At 39.2% G+C, this 11,487-nt stretch overlaps 1 protein-coding gene and 1 gene segment (V, D, J or C); one reads left to right on the top strand and one right to left on the bottom strand.

Annotated features, from left to right (window-relative positions):
- Window positions 1–285: 285 nt before the first annotated feature.
- LOC311046824 (uncharacterized protein) lies at window positions 286–3,041 on the top strand. Its single transcript, XM_084059397.1, has 5 exons — window positions 286–467; window positions 1,013–1,051; window positions 1,174–1,305; window positions 2,054–2,152; window positions 2,351–3,041. Exons 1-5 carry the CDS (start codon window positions 315–317, stop codon window positions 2,417–2,419), a joined length of 492 nt encoding a protein of 163 aa, XP_083915523.1. The 5' UTR covers window positions 286–314; the 3' UTR covers window positions 2,420–3,041.
- A 531-nt stretch (window positions 3,042–3,572) lies between these two features.
- LOC311046823 (Ig heavy chain C region-like) overlaps window positions 3,573–11,487 on the bottom strand; it is an 11,055-nt gene continuing 3,140 nt past the window's right edge. The window contains exons 2-5 of the C gene segment in view: window positions 8,536–8,829; window positions 6,583–6,918; window positions 5,469–5,798; window positions 3,573–4,275 (exon numbers count right to left, since the gene is read on the bottom strand).

Below are 11,487 nucleotides of genomic sequence, written 5' to 3'. Positions count from 1 at the left end.
AAAATGTGAATGATTGAAAGGTTTCAGACAGTTTAGGGCACTTTGACAGGACACGTGGTGGGGATCAAAATTGAGCAATTTTGTGGTTAAGGAACAATGACACAAATCACATGGGGCTAACTAACGACTGTGCAATCCTGCTGTGACTTGTTTCATATCAAGATTCCAAATACATTCTTTCTTAGTATGTCCCCTCTGGCGTATGTGATGACATAACAACTTCCTCTTCTTTGGGACATAAAAAGACTGTTCAGACTGTATCACCATCTCTTCCCACACGCAAGACGAGAGACAGAGAGAGAAACAGGTTGAATATGAGGTACATGGTGATTATAGTTGTCCTCTTGCATATCTGCAAGGCTGATGCCAGGGCAATGGATTTCAACAAGGATGGAGACAGGAACGCCATACAGGAGATCATCCATCAGCTGGAGAAAATCAAAAACCAGAGATTAAACTTGGGACAAGTAAGTATAGCATTATGAACTAATGAGGATCACTCTAGCACAGATGTTTTCAACCCCCCCCCCCCCCCCCCCCAGAGATCTACAGCCAAATGAGGAGCAGTTTAATTTCACTATCAGTCAATTCACTTATGTAGTGGATATTCTAAAAAAGAATGATGTTCTAAGTTTATAAATATTCACCGCTATGCATCTATTTCTTATGTAACATTAACAATTTATAACATTTTATTTAGCCTATATTAAAACATATTTTCTGGGACAACATTTATTTGGATTCTAGGACATAATCAAACAGGAGTCTGTGGATTAATGAAAGTCAATTTGGGGGTCGTATGGCTGGTCTATTGTTAGACTCAGAATTACAATTATACTCAGGATTTGACTCTGTAAAGTCGTACAGTGGTCTTATACTGAATAATCAGTGATAGGGATTTTTATGTTTTGTTTTTTTAATGCGTATAAATGTGAATGTGATCATTATAATTCTGTCATAACCTTTGAATAGATTAATAATAAAATAATTTGTTTTATCTCTACTTCTATAGGCAGTGCAAGTGCCAACTAACAAAATGAGAGAGGACGCAGTAAGTAATAGTCCTTCACACAGAATGGCCCATGCAAGTATCTCATGTTCTGCTTATTCTGTTCATTGTATTGGTTCTACTTGACATAACTGCAGTACCAGGCCCTGTCTTTTGTTCCATAGTGTAACTGCAGTGGTACGTTTGCCAAAGACCTGAAGCATTTTGTAAATGCACTGCAAAAGACGTATTTGGGCAGAGATCTTCTCCAGGACTTGACCAAGGCGGTCAAAACTCTCTCTGAACATCATCAGCTGGTTAGTGATGCATGTTCTTCTACTGAATTAAGAATGATGTTCTGACATTCATCTAACTCAGGGGTGGGCAACTTTGATGATGGAGAGGGCCACTATATTTCCACACTCACTCCAGAGGGCCACATTGCATATACTGTCAGGCAGACACCTCTTATCTCCGTATTTTAACTTTTTTCGTAAGTTAATGCCGTACTTCGCCATTCTATGTCACACAAAAGTAGCAAAAATAGCCAATCTACAAGCTCAAAACGGGTCGCACTGCGACGCATTTTGAGCTTGTAGATCTGCTATCTTTGCTACTTTTGAGTTCTGATTTTCCTTTGTTGCTATTTTTGAATTAGAATCCTGAAAATGTACATTTTTATTTCATTTCAAATGCATTTAGTTATACTTATGTGAACTTAAATACAAATACATTGGACATAAAAAAGACAATAGAAATGAAACATTAGTCAATAAGCTACTAATATAGACTGAAGTAATTAAAGCGGGTCATGTTTGGAATTGTAACAGCTGAAATCAATAATATATCAATATTCCGATATTAACCTGTGAAGGTGGGGGCCACATGTGGCCCCCGGTCCACCAGTTACCCATATATCATCTAACTAACCCTTTGAATGTATTGAATCTCAATCAGCCACAACTTTGTGGCTGATGTGCAAACTGTAGCCAATGGACTCAACCAACTCTGTCTTCATCTCTGTCTTGTTTGTTGTTGTTTTTTTGTTTGTTTTTTTTTACAAAGGAGAAGAAAGTGTGCAAATCAATTAAGAAAGTCAACTTAACAAAGTCCAAGATAAATGGGTACATCTTCTTCCTTCAGGAAATGAATGAGAAAGACTGCGTAAGTAACACTGGGACATGCTGATCCTACTCACACCACTTGCACATAGTACAAGAGAACTTGTACCGTATTTGGTACTTTGTATAAGTTTGGCAAATTGTCATTTATGACACGTTTTCTAGTGTTTTTGAGTGTTCAGTGTTGTCCCCAGATAGTGGCAATTTTTTTAATTGGTTTGAACCCTGTGTTTGCATGCAGAGCATTGTCCCAGGATATGGAGAGACACACAACATAAGTGATGCATCAGAGTCCAAGATGGCGCTGTGAGACCCTCAGCCTAACAATAAATTGTTTTGTGTGTGTGGAAATAAGGACTTAATTGTGTCTCATCCTCAAAATGTTCTAACCTGTGTGTTCTTGTGTTTCAAATAAACTAAACTAAACTGAACTAAAACCAAAGCTCTCTCTGACTTCAGAGAAGAACAAAGACATGCTGTACTAATAAACATTTATTTACTTTGTGATAAAGGACATTGCATGTCATGAGCCAGGACAAAATACATTCACAGACTAGATGCTGTAGAACTTTCCTCAAATTGCCCTGGTGAGAAAAACACCCTGAATTGTGAACCATAGGCTAACCCTTGACCAGCAGAGGGCACTCATCCCCCAACTGCAGCTCCTCTACAAGGCCTCTGTCCATGTTTTCATCTTTCAGGGGACAAATGTGTATGAATAAATATAAACTCTCCACTTTCACACTTTGCTGTGATAATGCACATCTGTGGTTCTTATTTTGGAGGAGCCTTTGGTTCTTGGTTAGCCGAGCTGTACTGTACATCAGTCCTAGAAGCAATTATTACAATTTCAAATGTAGCAAAAATGCATGGCAACAACTTGTGGCTGATTAAATGTAAAGATTATAATGTAGAAGAAGGTGGGTCTAATACAAACACTCATGTAAACATGACATATACGTATGGGTTAGGGTTAGTAGGACATGTACAGCTTTAACTGTGGCACAAATGCCTTAGCAATGTTATAAGGGCAGTGGCTCTCTACCTTTCCATGCCATGACCCCACAAAATAATCTTATTTGAACTGGGGACCCCCCAAAATAATCTTATTTGAACTGGGGACCCCCCAAAATGATCATATTTGAACTGGGGACTGCCCCACTCTGACAAGCACTTGTTATGTAGTTGAGGCATTACATTTTCGGTTCCACAGATAGATACAAAAAATATATATGGAGATAATAGATATTGTGAAAATAGACGATCTACAAGCTCACAAGGCCTCGCAGCGAGGCGTTGTGAGCTTGTAGATCGGCTATTTAAAATTGTTTTGCCTCTTTCTTATATTATTTGACAATTTGGCCAATGTTTGACCAGTTTTTCTAGTGTAGTTTGTTGATTCGTTTAGATGCAATAATGGTGTTCTTCTTTTCTTTCTTTTCGAGGTATTAAAAGTCCTTAAATTGTCACTTCACTGTCATCTGGGGACTCCCCCAAAAATCATGTGGGGACCCCCCTGGGGGTCCTGACCCACACGTTGAGAACCACTGCTACAAGGCAGCAATTCCCAAATAGTGGACTGGGGGCCATGAGGATATTGCAAGTGGTCCCCCCAAATCATGAATAAAACAATAATTTAAAACAATGAAAATAAAGACATTTCATGGGACTTTGTTTTTCTTTAAAACCTTGAAAAGTGAGTTTTCATTGGCATAATATTTTCGGAAATCTCTATGGGAAACAAATGAACGGGCTTTCTATCTGTGGAACCACAAAATGGCCGCCAGTGCTATAAACAGGTCAAGAGGCCATTCTAGGGTTTGTCAGCCGTTCTCTCCACCATGGACCTAACGATTATCCGCGTTGTGTTTATCATGGACTCATGGTAAACGACGCAGCTGTACATAGCCTCAGTCTTTCTCCAAAGGGCATCGCTGAACGTTAGCTGGCCATAAACAGAGAAGACTCCTTTATTTTCCATCAGATTAGTGGTATTGAACGCATAATCGCTGGAGTCCGTTTCCACGGGCTCATCATTAATGAGCCAAGACACCGCCACCTCCCTGGGGTAGAAGTCTCTCACATAGCAAACCAGGGTCACCATATGCTGACTGGTCTGCTCGACTGGAGGCAGCAGGAACACCGACGGACGCTTAAATAGTCCTCCTGCAAGAGTGAGAGAACAATATATTAGCCCCTTTGAATCATCTTTATTGTCACATCACAGGTGTAAAGAGGTGGATGAAATTATTGCAGAAGAGAGATGATAGAGGTAGAGTAAGTAATATAAAAATACACAGGCTAGATAATAATATAATAATAATTATGTTTCAATGCATAACATTTACACAACATGATATTACAAATGATATTACTGGATATCAGTTGCATTTGACAAGGTCAACCACAACATTTTACCACTCTAGTAATATATTATGGTATATACTGTGTCAAATCTTTTTATTGGAAATATTTTGATCTTCTGATTGACGTTTGTATTGACACAACAGCATATGATCCTACGTTTGTATACAGTATGTGTCAAATAGAGAACAGGCTTGAGAGCCTACAGTATGTCTATTGTGGTCCTTTGAGTGCAAATGTGTGTGTAAACACACTGCCATGTTTTGGCGTGTTAGCAGTTACATACAGGGGAAAATACATCTATTCCAAATAAATACATGCATTTATAAATACGTTCACACTAAAACAACAATATGTTCTTCATGTGATAAAAAATAACTAAATTGTTAGTTTATTATTTGTTGTTTATAAGCCTCAACCATTCATTGCTTTTTACATCAACAGTTGTATTTTTAAATACATATTTACAGATAGGGAGAAAGTGTAAACATCAAAGAGTGTCTGTCTGTCTGTCTGTCTGTCTGTCTGTCTATTTTATGTATGTATGTATGTATGTATGTATGTATGTATGTATGTATGTATGTATGTATGTATGTATGTATGTACTGTATGTATGTATGTATGTATGTATGTATGTATGTATGTATGTATGTATGTATGTATGTATGTATGTATGTATGTATGTATGTATGTATGTATGTATGTATGTATGTATGTATGTATGTATATGTGTGTGTATGTATTCATTCATTCTTTCAGGACACCTATTACAGTAGTTGAGTCTACTGACACAAAGTTGCTTGTGTCCTTTAAGTATGATTCAAATGACTTTAGTACTGTGGCAGAAAGTCCCATCTAGATTCTAGGGTACATAATAATCCTATATATCCTATCCTTTCCTATCCTATATATATATAAATTCATCTGCACTTGAGTGCTCATTAAGTAATCTAGTCTCTTACATTAGATTGTACAAAGTACTAGTATTTTCTTACCATTTGACCTTTCGAAGGTCATCTCCTTTGCGAAAAGCAGGCTTTTATGCTCAGCCACACAGTAGTAATGTATCCCCTTGTTCCACTCCTCATAGAAGACTTCAACAGCCACCCTGAACAGTCTTTTACCTCCTCTTAGGGAGGTTTGGTTTTGGGCATTAGGCAGTGTGGTTCCATCCTTATCCTGCCACGTGACAGCGTCCACAGTGGCCACTAGTTCAAGAACTTCACACACCAGCAGGGTCTTCTTGTTGTAAAACAGCTCCTCAATCGACGGGGGCAGGATCTCCATTTTCATCAGGTTTTCGTCTGGGTTGTCACAGTTCCTTCCTTGAAAGAGGATGTATGGAGTATTTAGTCAAACTGCAGGCTTTGATTTGTTAAATCAGTGGTTCTCAACCTGTGGGCCGGCGCCCACTGGCGGGCTGTAAATCGCAAGTGGGGCCCCAAACTAATTGGCAAAACTCTACGATTGTTGTGTTAATATAACATTAATATGTAGGGAAAAAAAACAAATATTGTTTTTCTTTAAAACCTTGAAAAGTGAGTTTTCAATACATAGGTTCTTAAAGGAGTAGTTCACCCAGAAAATTACTTATTTTCTATCAATTACACACCCCACATGAGGCCTAGAATTCATTGAATTTTTGTTTTATTTTGTCACATTCCTAAGCCAATAATTAATTAATGAATTAAAGGTAGGGTAAGTGATTTACTTTGGTTAAAATAAGTGTTAAATAGCTCTCTGATAGTACTCATTGCTGTAGAGTGTTTGTTCAGTAAAAGGAGTCTCCCGTGTATCTCAGCTCTTTATTAAACAGAAAATGCATTTTCTCTGCTCTCTCCTGATTGGCTCAAATTGTGTCACCTACCTGAAAATGTACTATATTCTGTTTACTAAAGAGCTGGAGAGACCCCTGTGACCGAACAAACGCTCTGTAGCAATGATTACTATCAGAATATAGTACTTTAACCTTTTTAACAAAAAAATAAATAAATACAAAACAAATCACTTACCCTACCTTTAATTATAAGCAGAGGCATGGCTAAACTGTGATATCGGTAAAAGGTAAAAGAGAAAAGTGAATGTACAGTCGCAACATCTTATACTCACGCTGTTCGTTCGCATCGCGTGTTACAGATTTGCTCACATTTCCGCCAGAGCCCTGGAAGACACATGTTATCGTTGGATGTCCATCCATCCAGTCGGTGTCCTTCACCTGGAGGTGGCTTATTGCGTTGTACAAAGTCCCGTTGGCGTTCCTTTCAGCCTCAAAAGAGGAAGTCTTGATGTCAGAGCCGCTGAGGATCTCCTGACCATTTCTCTGCCACGTGATCTCATGGACCGGTGGTGAAAAGAGACTGGCAAAGCAGGAGAACGTAGCCTTGTGTTCTTTCTCCACGTCCTCATTAGAGGAGATCATCACCTTAAGAGTTGGAGACTGCGAGACTGAAAAAAAAAAACATCATATCGTTGGTGTCGGGCAGAAACCCTGTATGTCCATATTTCAACTTTTTATGTTTTAAATGAATGCCCTACTTCATCATACAGGAGTGTCACACAAAAGTTGTGAAAATAGCAGATCTACTTTGATCGATTGATTGAATACTTTATTTAGAAGTTTGCATGGAAAAAGCACATGAGTACAGTTTAAATAAGGTCAACTAAATAGGATTAAAAAGCCCATGAAAGCCTAACGGCTTGTTTCAAATGGGGTCTTTATGTACTCAATTCATAGTGACATGAAATGACATACAGATATACACTACATGCTCTTTACAATATCATTTGGCTCATGCAGGCATCATTTTCTTTTACATACAAACTTCTCTTCTACTGGGATGTTAGATAAAAATAACAAAACAAAACATAAAAATGCAATATTCATGTAAAAAGGCCATAGATTTGAACTGTTTTTCATATAATTCAAAATGGTGGGAAATCTAAAGGTCAGAGGTCAAAAGTCAGACCGCGAAAGTTGTTCGGCATGAGGAGACAAATATGTGTATTGAGGTTTCATGGCTGTAGGTCAGGGCATGGGTTATACCTGTACAAAGTTTTGCATTCAATTGATTGCTACAGCGCCACCCTTTGGCCAATGGTTGTGGCTTTCATGTCACTGACCTTTGACATAGCCCTCTACCATATAGCCGAGGTTCGTAAAAAGTGACTGCACGTTATGAGATAATACGCCGATTATGCATAAACGGCCGAAGAATAATAACAAAAGTGTAGAAATGCAAAGAGGATCCACGGGCCCATTGGCCTTGGCCCCTCAAAAATATGTACAGTAAGCTTGTAGATCGGCCATTTGCACCATTCTACCAGACTTGGTAGACTCAATTGTTGAGGGGAGTTGAACACCAATAGCGTGTGTGTGTGTGTGTGTGTGTGTGTGTGTGTGTGTGTGTGTGTGTGTGTGTGTGTGTGTGTGTGTGTGTGTGTGTATGTGTATGTGTATGTGTATGTGTGTGTGTGTGTGTGTGTGTGTGTGTGTGTGTGTGTGTGTGTGTGTGTGTGTACTTGTGAGGGCCAAATGTCCCCATAAGTATATTATGATTTGAGAAATAGACCATGTGAGGACAATTTCCTCCAGATTTTTTTTTATGGCAATAAAAAAAAGGTGGATTTACATTTAGAAAAGATTCAGGTTGGGGTCAGGATGAGACATTTAGAGGTAAGGTTTATTGTTGGGGTTGGGGTTATGCCTGATTTGTACTTAGTTGCGCGCCAGTGTCACACCAAAAATAGCTGATCTACAAGTACAAGCTATTTTCAGTTTTAGGGTTAGGGGTAAAAATGGCAACAAATTGTAAAAATGGGATTCGTAAAACTGCCGTCCTAAGATATTTATGTCCTTACAAGTATAGTAATACAAACATGTGTGTGCATGTGCGTGCGGTGCCGTGTCATTGTTCCGACGGCGCATTGTTCCGACGGTTACTAACCCTATACCTAACCCTAACCCTAACCCTAACCGCACGCGGAAGCCACTAGTCGTAGTAATGGGATGTCGGACTTATGGGCAGTCCCCGTGCGTGCAAGCGCGTGCGCATGTTCTCTTACATTCCACAGCCAGTTTCATCTTAAATCTCTTGGGCTTGGTCAGCGTTCGGTGAGACACCACACAGCTGATGTCCTTGCCGTTATCCGTTGCCCGGGGAACAAGTTTGTACTCGCTGGTCACCGTCACCGTGTTGTCGCCGCCTGCCTTGGACACGGTGGTGGCGTTGCCGCCGGCGGTGGTCACCCAGGAGATCTGGGCGGCCGGGCGGCCGTTGGCCGACTCGCAGCGTGCCACCACCGCCATCTTTTCCCCCGACACCACGGTGACCGTGGAGGCAGTGTTCCGGGGCTTGGCTGGAGGGACAAAAGATTGATAAAACCATTAATAAAAGACCTGAGGCCGATTCTACAAATGCCTTTTAAATCAGTAGTTCTCACACTTTCTTATTGTTTAATTATTTCAATTAAGAATAGGATTTTATGGGTTAATAGAACATAAATGTGATTATCTCTCACGATAAAATTGAATATGGGTTTATAATTACATGCACTGTGCATGTGCGCATGCGCTGTGTGTGACCGTGCATACATAATTTACATGACTAATGGTTTTGTATCTTTTACACTAAATCTTTCTGAATTATTACACAGCGTGCATAAGCATTTAGGTTTAGTGTGTGTGTGGGGTATGTGTTTATGTAATACTGTTTATAATGCAGTAAACTGTGTACATTATGTGATTGCTCAGCTATGAATGTATTTGCAAAGCCTTGGCAAAGCAAATGTATCTTTAGTCAATAAAGCATGCCGACATTTTAACAGAAATTGAATGAAACAAAACATCTCACAAGAATACAGCAAGAAAAAAGCAACACACAATTAAGAACTCCATACAAATCCAGACTCCCATACACGCACGTTATGTGGGTGCCAAGTAGCGTGCGTACACATAAACACACACAATACTATACACACACACACACACACACACACACACACACACACACACACACACACACACACACACACACACACACACACACACACACACACTCAGGCAAAGTACAGTAGCAGTTAACCACTTATGCCCCATTCAAACATTGTGAACATCTTTGCCTATAATGACCCAAGGTTATGTAAATAAGGAAAGGAAAGACATTCTACACCTTATCATGCGACACAGGTGAGCTGGAGCTGGACGTTTGATGGAATGCATTGAAGTCAAGATGAGCCAGGTGGACAAAACATATTAATAGTAATTCCTATCTTTAAATGATTGCAACCTTTGTTAAATAATTAGTTCAGTGAAATAAAAAACGTAACACGTTTCCTCATCTTAGTTTTTTGATGTGCACACTATATTGTTTTATTGAGATCTAAAGAGCACAGAGTACGTTTGTGGATGGCTGTCATAGAGAGAATTGTTTGATAGGCTGTCACTAATTGACAGCCTGGGGATAACAGTCCATACCGCCCAGTCAGAAACTTACTCTGTGATCTTTAGATACCTCAATAAAATTGCATACATATGGAACCAATGAAAAGTATTAAAAGGTGCTTCTGACAAAAGCAGCTAACTCCATTGGATCCGAGCAAACTCGCAAACTTTCTGCTAAACCAGCTACTTCCAGCAAAGAGGGGTGGAGGTTTTGCTGACTCCAGGCTCCACGACCTTTTGACCTCCAACCTCATTGTGAGCTTGGAGGTCCATTCAGCTGTTCTTATCAATGATGAACAAAACCTACAGTACTAACTCCATTTTTGTTTCGTTTTTTCATTTCCTGAAAAATGAACATTTTGGAGTTAGCTGGTTCCTGCCGGACAGCAGAGCTATAGCAAATAACATGATAATAATGACACTAGATATCATCTGGGATTTTGGATATTCAAAAAAATCCAGGAAAATTGTCCTCACTCTGTCTATTTATCGAATTCTACTATAATTGTGAGGAATTTTTACCCTGACAAGCGTAGCAATATAAGCAAACATAAGAAAACATAACAATGTTATGTGTAAGAATTCATTACATGGATAAGTCTTGTTTATTATTTTAAAATGAACGTCTTTTTCCAGTGGTAACCTATTTATATCATTGATATATTAAATAAGTTGGAAGAGGCTTAATGGTGATTATTTAGTGAATTATGGACAATTTGTTTGTTTTAACAGAACGTTAATGATATGTTTTCGCGATAATATATTGGCCATGAGGTAAGTACTTTATATTTGAAATCTAAACGTTTATGTAGATGTAGGGCCGTAAATAGAGAAAGTGCTAATAATATATTTGTGTCTCTGCCGCCCGAGGCAATCCAAAAAATCTTCTAAGTACAAAGTACCACCAGGTCCCTGCGGAGGGGGTCCCCTCCACCCAGCCCTGTACCCAGGACCTTGGGCTGGGTAGAGAAGTTCTTTTTGAAAAATACAAAAAATATTCTAAGTACAAAGTACCACCAGGTCCCTGCGGAGGAAAAAATAACTATTTTTTTCCTTCCTTTTTTCCTTTTTTCCCTAGAGAGGAGGTGCCTTGGGCTCTACCCAGCCCAAGGCACCCGGATCCTGGGTACGGGGCTGGGTGGAGGGGACCCCCCTCCGCAGGGACCTGGTGGTACTTTGTACTTAGAAGATTTTTTGGATTGCCTTGGGCGGAAGGCATCTTTATATATTATTATATATTATCATATATTAATATTATAGAGACACAAATATATTATCGCGAAAACATATTAATAACGTTCTGTTAAAACTTATCCATGTAATGAATTCTTACACATAACATTGTTATGTTTTGTACTTTCTGCAATGCAAGACTGATATTTAATATTAAGAACAGTTAGTGTTCTCTGTAAAGTTCTGATATTTAATATGAAGAACAGTTAGTGTGATTTGTAACAGTGTTCAATAAAGTTTTGAAAAGAAAAAAAGCCACAAGCCAATCACAATGTGCCACGTCATTGTTCAGACGTACAGCCAATCATAGTGTGTGACGTCGGTCGCAGGCGCAGGCGCAG

The sequence above is a fragment of the Gymnoscopelus microlampas genome (assembly GCF_963454915.1).
Source record: "Gymnoscopelus microlampas genome assembly, chromosome: 6".
NCBI lineage: Eukaryota > Metazoa > Chordata > Actinopteri > Myctophiformes > Myctophidae > Gymnoscopelus > Gymnoscopelus microlampas.
The sequence above is the reverse complement of the archived record's forward strand: the minus strand, read 5'-3'. Positions and strand labels throughout refer to the sequence as shown.

What these genes read in the sequence shown, in the direction of transcription:
- LOC311046824 (XM_084059397.1), top strand. Translation starts at nt 315, where the DNA reads ATGAGGTACATGGTGATTATAGTTGTCCTCTTGCATATCTGCAAGGCT. An exon ending in AGAGATTAAACTTGGGACAA is followed by an intron (nt 468 to 1,012) that starts GTAAGTATAGCA and finishes CTACTTCTATAG; the next exon opens with GCAGTGCAAGTGCCAACTAA. An exon ending in TCTCTGAACATCATCAGCTG is followed by an intron (nt 1,306 to 2,053) that starts GTTAGTGATGCA and finishes TTTTTTACAAAG; the next exon opens with GAGAAGAAAGTGTGCAAATC.